This window comes from Rhinoraja longicauda, chromosome 3, assembly GCF_053455715.1.
Source record: "Rhinoraja longicauda isolate Sanriku21f chromosome 3, sRhiLon1.1, whole genome shotgun sequence".
NCBI classification, from domain to species: Eukaryota; Metazoa; Chordata; class Chondrichthyes; order Rajiformes; family Arhynchobatidae; genus Rhinoraja; species Rhinoraja longicauda.
Genome location: NC_135955.1, coordinates 4462825 through 4472824, shown reverse-complemented (window position 1 = coordinate 4472824; position 10000 = coordinate 4462825). Strand labels below are relative to the sequence as shown.

At 55.8% G+C, this 10000-nt stretch overlaps 1 protein-coding gene across 1 annotated transcript in view; it reads right to left on the bottom strand.

Annotated features, from left to right (window-relative positions):
- Window positions 1–10000, bottom strand: part of tmem8b (transmembrane protein 8B) — an 88347-nt gene that overhangs the window by 40542 nt on the left and 37805 nt on the right. Inside the window, exons 3-5 of the mRNA XM_078430643.1 lie at window positions 5854–6043; window positions 2682–2889; window positions 1–103 (exon numbers count right to left, since the gene is read on the bottom strand). The exon at window positions 1–103 is cut by the window's left edge and continues 31 nt beyond it. Of these exons, the coding sequence (XP_078286769.1) occupies window positions 1–103; window positions 2682–2889; window positions 5854–6043 (501 nt within the window). The remainder of the gene's footprint in view (window positions 104–2681; window positions 2890–5853; window positions 6044–10000) is intronic.

The window sequence follows — 10000 nt, the reverse complement described above, 5'->3', positions numbered from 1 at the left end:
TCACCTGATCCATCAGGTACTCGGGAAACAGCACAGGAATGCCGACCAACCTCTGCACGATGAGCTGGGGCTGGAACAGGTACTGGCATTCCTCATAGAGGCCCTGCAGAGGGAAGGGACGTCAGTCAGTGTGTGAGCACAACACAGGACACAGGGCACAGGGCACAGGGCAAAGGGCACAGGGCACAGGACACAGGGCACAGGGCACAGGGCACAGGGCACAGGGCACAGGGCACAGGGCACAGGACACAGGGCACAGGGCACAGGGCACAGCACACAGGGCACAGGGCACAGGACACAGGGCACAGCGCACAGGGCACAGTGCACAGGACACAGGGCACAGGGCACAGGGCACAGGGCACAGGGCACAGGGCACAGGGCACAGAACACAGGGCACAGAACACAGGACACAGGGCACAGGGCACAGGGCACAGGGCACAGGGCACAGGGCACAGAACACAGGACACAGGGCACAGGGCACAGGACACAGGGCACAGGGCACAGGGCACAGGGCACAGGGCACAGGGCACAGGGCACAGGGCACAGGGCACAGGGCACAGGGCACAGGACACAGGACACAGAACGTGGAACACAGGACACAGGGCACAGGGCACAGGGCACAGGGCACAGGACACAGGACACAGGGCACAGGGCACAGGGCACAGGGCACAGGGCACAGGGCACAGGGCACAGGACACAGGACACAGGACACAGGACACAGGGCACAGGGCACAGGGCACAGGGCACAGGGCACAGGGCACAGGGCACAGGGCACAGGGCACAGAACGTGGAACACAGGACACAGGGCACAGGGCACAGGGCACAGGGCACAGGGCACAGGGCACAGGGCACAGGGCACAGGACACAGGACACAGAACATGGAACACAGGACACAGGGCACAGGGCACAGGGCACAGGACACAGGACACAGGACACAGGGCACAGGGCACAGGGCACAGGGCACAGGGCACAGGGCACAGGGCACAGGGCACAGGGCACAGGACACAGGGCACAGGGCACAGGGCACAGGGCACAGGGCACAGGGCACAGGGCACAGGACACAGGGCACAGGGCACAGGGCACAGGGCACAGAACGTGGAACACAGGACACAGGGCACAGGGCACAGGGCACAGGGCACAGGGCACAGGGCACAGGACACAGGGCACAGGGCACAGGGCACAGGGCACAGGACACAGGGCACAGGACACAGGGCACAGGGCACAGGGCACAGGGCACAGGGCACAGGGCACAGGGCACAGGACACAGGGCACAGGGCACAGGGCACAGGGCACAGGGCACAGGGCACAGGGCACAGGACATGGAACATACAATACGGAACATGGAACACAGGACACATGACATGGAACATACAATACGGAACATAGAACACAGGACATGAAACATACAACACGGAACGTAGAACACAGGACATGGAACATACAACATGGAACATAGAACACAGAACATTCTCCTGCCTTCTCCCCATAACCCCCGACACCCGTACTGATCAAGAATCTGTCAATCTCTGCCTTACAGAAGTTTGAGGGGGGACCTCATTTTACAGAGTAGTGAAAGGCCTGGTTAGAGTGGGTGTGGAGAGGATGTTTCCATTGGTGGGAGAGTCTAGAACCAGAGGTCACAGCCTCAGAATTAAAGGACGAACCTTTAGAAAAGAGAAGAGGAGGAATTTCTATAGTCAGAGGGTGGTGAATCTGTGGAATTCTTTGCCACAGACGGCTGTGGAGGCCGTCGATGGACAGAGATTGACAGATTCTGGATTAGTACGGGTGTTAGGGGTGATGGGAAGAAGGCAGGAGAATGGGGTTAGGAGGGAGAGATAGATCAGCCATGATTGAATGGCGGAGTAGACATGATGGGCCGAATGGCCTAATTCTGCTTGTGTCACTTATGAACTTATGAAGGGGGCTAGTTTAACAGGGCATTATGATGGGCACGGCCATTGTGGGCCGAAGGGCCTGTTCCTGTGATGTGCTGTTCCATGTTTCACGTGGCTTGGTCTATTGTCCATGGGACATACCAAATTCATAGCAAACCCTTGCTTGCAGATGCAAGGGTTTGGTGGTCTCATAGGGGCTGCCAACTACCTCACTCCCAAATACGGGAGCACGTGGCCGTTGGCTGGGTGATGTCACTGCATTGCGCCCCACGTGACCTCGCCCAGCCAACGGCCACGTGCTCCCGCTCCACCAATGGCGGCCACCCAGGCCGGGAGGCGGGTTGCTAGGCAACCTCTGTCAGGCGGCTCCCAGGCCTCCGGGCCTCCACTGTCTGGAACTAAAATGTTGGAAACCTAGAGTGTCGGGACCTAAAATGTCGGGGCCTACAGTGTCGGGGCCTACAGTGTCCGGGCCTACAGTGTCCGGGCCTACTGTGTTGGGGCCTACAGCGTCGGGGCCTACAGTGTCGGGGCCTACAGTGTCCGGGCCTACAGTGTCCAGGCCTACAGCATCCGGGCCTACAGCGTCTGGGCCTACAGTGTCTGGGCCTACAGCGTCCGGGCGTACAGCGTGCGGGCCTACAGCACCCCCCCCCCCCCCCCCCCGGGGCCTAATACGGGACGATGGCGGTCCCGTACGGGACAAACCACTTTAGCCCAAAATGCGGGATGTCCCGGCTCATACGGGACAGTTGGCGACCGCCATGGTCACATGACACTGACCTTGACTGAAATCTTCCCGGTGTCCTTGGGCAGGTGGGCAGCTAGGAACCAGTCTCCGGGCAGCGGGCTGGTGATGTTGAAGGCACCGGTGGTGCGGTTGGGCAAACTCCAGGTCAGGGTCACCGCGAAGGAGCCCGGCACCACGGTGTCGCCGGGGAAGCGGGTGCCGAGGGGGTTGATCACGGGCGGAGCCCCCGGACGGAAGTACCTGACGGGGGAGAAGACAGAGCAAGGAGTCAGCCCAACCCTTGAGCGATCAACCATCTGACGAAGGACCTTAAAGATTATTAAGGGGTTGGACACGTTAGAGGCAGGAAACATGTTCCCAATGTTGGGGGAGTCCAGAACCAGGGGCCACAGTTTAAGAATAAGGGGTAGGCCATTTAGAACCGAGATGAGGAAAAACTTTTTCAGTCAGAGAGTTGTGAATCTGTGGAATTCTCTGCCTCAGAAGGCAGTGGAGGCCAATTCGCTGAATGCATTCAAGAGAGAGCTAGATAGAGCTCTTAAGGATAGTGGAGTCAGGGGGTATGGGGAGAAGGCAGGAACGGGGTACTGATTGAGAATGATCAGCCATGATCACATTGAATGGCGGTGCTGGCTCGAAGGGCCGAATGGCCTCCTCCTGCACCTATTGTCTATTGTGTACCAATCGCTGGTGACCAGTGCCATCTCCTTGGCTGCCTAGTGCGTCGGGCCAGCAGCAGGGAGAGAGAAGGCCACGGACACCAATAGGATCAACACAGAAACATAGAAAATAGGTGCAGAAGGAGGACATTCGGCCCTATCGAGCCAGCACCGCCATTCATTGTGATCATGGCTGATCATCCACAATCAGTAACCTGTGCCTGCCTTCTCCCCATACTCCTTGATTCCGCTAGCCCCCAGAGCTTTATCTAACTCTCTTTTAAATTCAACCAGTGAATTGGCCGTCACTGCCCTCTGTGGCAGAGAATTCCACAAATTCACAACTCTCTGGGTGAAAAGGTTTCTCTTGATCAACAAGCTGATCGGGAAGGCCGGCTCCGTCCTGGGGGTGGAGTTGGAGTTGGGTTCACGGGAGGTGGTCTTGGAGGGGAGGATGCTCCTCAAACTGCGGAGCATCCTGGACAGTACAGCTCACCCCCTCCGTGACACACTGGTCAACCTGAGGAGCACCTTCAGCAACAGACTGGTCCCACCGAGATGCAGCACAGAACGCCACAGGAGATCCTTCTTCCCTGTGGTTACTAAATTGTACAACTCCTCCCCCTTCTGTCCCCCTTCCCTCCCTCCCCCAATCTTTCCACATGCCCAATCCCCAGATCAATGTCTCTCCTGGGGTAAATAAAGTTCTGTGGTATCTATCGTATGGTATCGCATCGTAAACCGTCACCTGAATCTTGCACCAAAATTTACCTTGCACTGAATGTTAATTTATACATTAATGACTTGGATGAAGGGATTAAAAGTACCATTAGAAAATTTGCAGATGACACAAAGCTGGGTGGCAGTGTGAACTGTGAGGAAGATGCTATGAGGTTGCAGGGTGACTTGGACAGGTTTGTGTGAGTGGACTAATGCATGGCAGATGCAGTTTAATGTGGATAAGTGTGAGGTTATCCACTTTGGTGGTAAGAATAGGAAGGCAGAGTATTATCTGAATGGTGTCAAGTTAGGAAAAGGGGACGTACAACGAGATCTGGGTGTCCTAGTGCATCAGTCACTGAAAGGAAGCATGCAGGTACAGCAGGCAGTGAAGAAAGCCAATGGAATGTTGGCCTTCATAACAAGAGGAGTTGAGTATAGGAGCAAAGAGGTCCTTCTGCAGTTGTACAGGGCCCTAGTGAGACCGCACCTGGAGTACTGTTCGCAGTTTTGGTCTCCAAATTTGAGGAAGGATATTCTTGCTATTGAGGGCGTGCAGCGTAGGTTTACTAGGTTAATTCCCGGAATGGCGGGACTGTCGTATGTTGAAAGGCTGGAGCGACTAGGCTTGTATACACTGGAATTTAGAAGGATGAGAGGGGATCTTATCGAAATATATAAGATTATTAAGGGGTTGGAAACGTTAGAGGCAGGAAACATGTTCCCAATGTTGGGGGAGTCCAGAACCAGGGGCCACAGTTTAAGAACAAGGGGTAGGCCATTTAGAACTGAGATGAGGAAAAACTTTTTCAGTCAGAGAGTTGTGAATCTGTGGAATTCTCTGCCTCAGAAGGCAATGGAGACCAATTCTCTGAATGCATTCAAGAGAGAGCTAGATAGAGCTCTTAAGGATAGCGGAGTCAGGGGGTATGGGGAGAAGGCAGGAACGGGGTACTGATTGAGAACTACTCCAGCACCTCGTGGGCTTTCCTCTCTACCTTGAGTCACAAATCCCACCTCCCCACCCTCCCTTACCCAACCCTCCTCCTCCCCTCCCACATCCCCCTCCCACATCCCCCTCTCCTGCCCCCTCCCTCCCCCTCTTTGCCACTTCATCCCCTCCACTCCTCCCCCTAGCCCTGCCTCCCACCTCCTCCCTCCTCCCCACCCTTCTCAAACCTCCTTTCCCTTCTCCCCCTCCTCTTTCCTAACCCTCACACACAACCCCTCTCACCCTCTCCCGCCCTCCTCCTATCTCCTTCCTCTCCTCCTCCTCCCCTCAGCCTCCATCCCCCCCTCCTCCCCATCCCCTCCCTTCCCCTCAGCCTCCCTCCCCCCCTCCTCTCCTCCTCCTCCCCATCCCCTCCCTTCCCCTCCTCCTGCCCCCCCATTGTTTCCCTCCACTCCTCCACTCCCTTCCTCCCCCCTCCTCCCTTCCCCGTTCCTTCCCCCTCTACCTTCCTTCCCGCTCTCCTCCCTTCCCCGTTCCTTCCCCCTCCCCCTCCCCCTCCCCTCCCCCTCCCCATCCCCTCCCTTCCCCTCCTCCTCTCCTGCCCCCCACTCGCTTCCCTCCACTCCTCCACTCCCTTCCTCCCTGCCCTCCTCCCTTCCCCGTTCCTTCCCCCTCTCCCTTCCCACCGCTTCATCCTCCTCCCCCCCCACCCCCTCCACTCCCCCTCCTCCTCCCCCCCTCCACTCCCCCTCCCCCCCTCCACTCCCCCTCCCCCCCCTCCACTCCCCCTACCCCCCCTCCACTCCCCCTCCCCCCCTGCCCCCCCCACCCCCCCCACTCCCCCTCCCCCCCTCCCCCCCCCCGGCGACTCACACAGTGATGTCCCTATCCGGGCAGGAATCTCCGAAGCTTCCTCCTTGCTCCTTGAAGGTGATCAGGTTCCAGATGGCCACCACCGTGTCCTCGGGCACGTGGAAGTGGAAGAGCTCGGCGCTGGTGAAGGCAGTGAAGGCGTTGAGCTTGCGGGGGGTCCTGGTGAAGTAATCGGTAACGAACAGGCAGTCTGTGGGGGGGGGGTGGCGAGAGGGAGGGAGAGACCACAAGACCATGAGACACAGGAGAAGGAATCGGACGGCCGTGTGGCTGTGCAGCGGGTAGAGCTGCTGCCCCACAACGCCAGAGACCCCGGGTTCGATCCTGATCTCTGGTGAACTTTGCACGTTCTCTCTGTGAACCGCGTGGGTTTTCTCCGGGTGCTCCGGTTTCCCCCCAGGCTCCCACAAAGACGTGCAGGCTTGCAGGTTAATTGGCTCCTGTCAAATCGCCCCCGATCGCGTGTCTGATAGAATTAGTAAACAAGTGGTCGCCGGTCGGCGCTGACTCGATGGGCCGAAGGGCCTGTTTCCGTGCTGCAATCTCTCAAACAAGGGGAAAACCTATCCCAGTAATCTATGGAGTGTCGGGTTGTAGGGAGAAGGCAGGAGAATGGGGTTGAGAGGGAGAGTTCGATCAGCAATGATTGATTTAGATTTAGATTTTTTTAGATTTAGAGATACAGTGCGAAACAGGCCCTTCGGCCCACCGAGTCCGCGCCGCCCGGCGATCCCCGCACACTAACACTATCCTACACACACTGGGAACAATTTTTACATTTTACCCAGTCAATTAACCCACATACCTTTACGTCTTTGGAGTGTGGGAGGAAACCGAAGATCTCGGAGAAAGCCCACGCAGGTCACGGGGAGAACATACAAACTCCGTACAGACGGCGCCCGTAGTCAGGATCGAACCTGAGTCTCCGGCGCTGCATTCGCTGTAAGGCAGCAACTCTACCGCTGCGCCACCGTGCCGCCCCATTGAATGGCGAGTAGACTCGATGGGCCGGATGGCCTCAACTCTGCTCCCAGAAACCTATCAACTGACGGACTGTATTGTCTGCGTGGGTTTTCTCCGAGTTCTTCAGTTTCCTCCCACACTCCAAAGACGTGCAGGTTTGTAGGTTATTGGCTTCGGTAAAATTGTAAATTGTCCCAGTGGGTGTAGGATAGTGTTAGTGTGCGGGAATCGCTGGGCGGCGCGGACCCGGTGGGCCGAAAGGGCCTGTTTCCGCGCTGTATCTCTAAACTAAACCAAACTAAACTTGTGTTTCCTTGATTGCTCTACGGACTCTAGTTTATTACTGTTATGGCTTTTGTTATCATGTATTACCGACTGTTAATTTGTCATGTTTCGGATTATTCTATATTTATTTGTGCTTCAGTGGGTGTACGAGCCTGCAGCATGAGATATTTAGTTTCTTCTGTCGCCGGTACATATGACAATTAACTTGGTTCTTGGCACTTGGCAAGGTGAGATTAGGATCCATCTGCCCACTCGGTCAACATGGACAACCCAAGGCACTAAATCGGTCTGACAATCTTCACCAGAGCAAGCATCGAAACATAGAAATAGGCGGAGTAGACCATTCGGTGCGGGAGGAGGCCATTCGGCCCTTCGAGCCAGCACCGCAATTCATCGTGATCATGGCTGATCGTCCACATTCAGTAACCCGTGCCTGCCTTCTCCCCATCTCCCTTGATTCCACCAGCCCCGAGAGCTCTATCTAACTCTCTTTTAAATTCATCCAGTGAATCGGCTCCACTGCCCTCTGTGCAGAGAATTCCACAAATTCACAACTCTCTGGGTGAAAAAGTTCCTTCTCACCTCAGTTTTAAAATTGCCTCCCCTTTATTCTTAGACTGTGGCCCTGGTTCTGGACTCCCCCAACATTGGGAACATTTTTCCTGCACCTAGTTTGTCCAGTCCTTTTATAATTTTATACGTTTCTATAAGATCCCCTCTCATCCTTCTAAACTCCAGTGAATACAAGCCCAATCTTTCCAATATGACAGTCCCGCCATCCCGGGGATTAACCTCGTGAACCTATGCTGCACTGCCTCAATAGCAAGGACGTCCTTCCTCAATTGAGACACCAAAACTGCACACAATACTCCAGGTGCGGGTCTCACTGGAAGGAGTTCTCACTCAAGCGGAGGCCTTTCAGCCCATCGGCGAGCTGCCTGCCAGCCCCACAGTGTTTGCTAAAGCTTTTCCCACTGGGAGTTTGGAGCGATGGTGTGGAGTGGACTTTACTCTGTGCAGGTCCATCCAGTGATAGGTTAAGAGGAGTGAAATGGGGAAAGTATAGTTAGAGGGAGAAAGAGAGAGAGAGAAGAGAGAGAGAGAGAGAGAGAGAGAGAGAGAGAGAGAGAGAGAGAGAGAGAGAGAGAGGGAGAGAGAGAGAGAGAGAGAGAGAGAGAGAGAGAAAGAGGGAGAGAGAGAAACAGAGAGAGAGAGAGAGAGAGAGAGAGAGAGAGAGAGAGAGAGAGAGAGAGAGAGAGAGAGAGAGTGAAAGAAGGATACAGAAAGAGAAAAAGAGACGGAAAGAGAGAGAAAGAAAGAGAGAGACAGAGACAGGGAGAGAGAGACGGAGAAAGAGAAGGCAGCAGAAATAGAATGAGAGGGGGGACAGTGATGGAGAGGAGGGGGGAGGGAGGGAGGGAGGGAGGGAGGGAGGGAGGGAGGGAGGGAGGGAGGGAGGGAGGGAGGGAGGGAGAGACAGGGACAGGGAGGCCCGCGTTTCTCTGGACGTTCCGGGCAAGTGGGATTTCCCGTCCCCTGGAGCCAGCAGCACCTCCCTCACGGAGCGCAGGATAAATTTAAACGCCATCTGCTCAGTCCCCCCTGTTTGCACATAAACACCAGCTTGTCCTCCAGCTTGTTCTCCCTCTCTCCATCCTCTCTCTCTCTCCCTCCCTCTCTCCCCGTAACTGAGGCCGGGGATTGTAGCAACGGCCTGGCACTGAACCAGGAGGGTCCCACATCTGAACCCAGCTCACCCACTCACCGTACCACCTCTTACCATCAGGGAGAGAGCGAGGGAGGAGAGGGAGAGAGGAGGGAGGGGGGGAGAGAGAGAGAGTGTCAGGGGAGAGAGTGAGGGAGAGGGAGAGGGAGAGGGAGAGGGAGAGGGAGAGGGAGAGGGAGAGGGAGAGGGAGAGGGAGAGGGAGAGGGAGAGGGAGAGGGAGAGGGAGAGGGAGAGGGGAGAGGGAGAGGGAGAGGGGAGAGGGAGAGGGACCCTACAAGCGTCCGGGCCTATAGTGTCCGGGCCTAAAGCGTCCGGGCCTACAGCGTCCGGGCCTACAGCGTCCGGGCCTACAGCGACCGAGCCTACAGCGACCGGGCCTACAGCGCCCGGGCCTACAGCGTCCAGGCCTACAGCGTCCGGGCCTACAGCGTCCGGGCCTACAGCGTCCGGGCCTACAGCGACTGGGCCTACAGCGTCCGGGCCTACAGTGACCGGGCCTACAGTGACCGGGCCTACAGCGACCGGGCCTACAGCATCTGGGCCTACAGAGTCTGGGCCTACAGTGTCCGGGCCTACAGTGCCCCCCAGGCCTAATACGGACAAGGGCGGTCCCGTACAGGACAAACCAATTTGAGCCCAGCTTAATTCAGGACAGTTGGCAACCCTGCCCTCGGTATATATGAAAATAAATTAGGCTAAACTCTGTACCTCACTCAGTGCATGTGACAATAATAAACTCAAACTGAACACCATCCCTCAGTAGACACACAATGCTGGAGTAACTCAGCGGGCCAGGCAGCATCTCTAGAGAGAAGGAATGGGTGACATTTAGGGTCGAGACCCTTCTTCAGACCGTACCTCAGTACACGCTACAACAATAAACTAAACAAAAACTAAAACACTATAACTTGGTACACATGACAATAATAAACTAAACACTCGTACCTCGGTAAACATGAAAATAAATTAAACAAACTCTGTACACATGCTAATAAACCCAAGACAAAAATATACGCTGTACCTCTGTACAAGTGACAATCTATCTCTATACTAAAACTCTTGTTTGTTTGTTTGTTCGTTTGTTTGTCCTGAACTACAGCCGAAACGGTACACGATAGCGTGACAATTTAGGCCCACCTTACTCACCGTCGTCCATTTGGTGCTAATGGAAG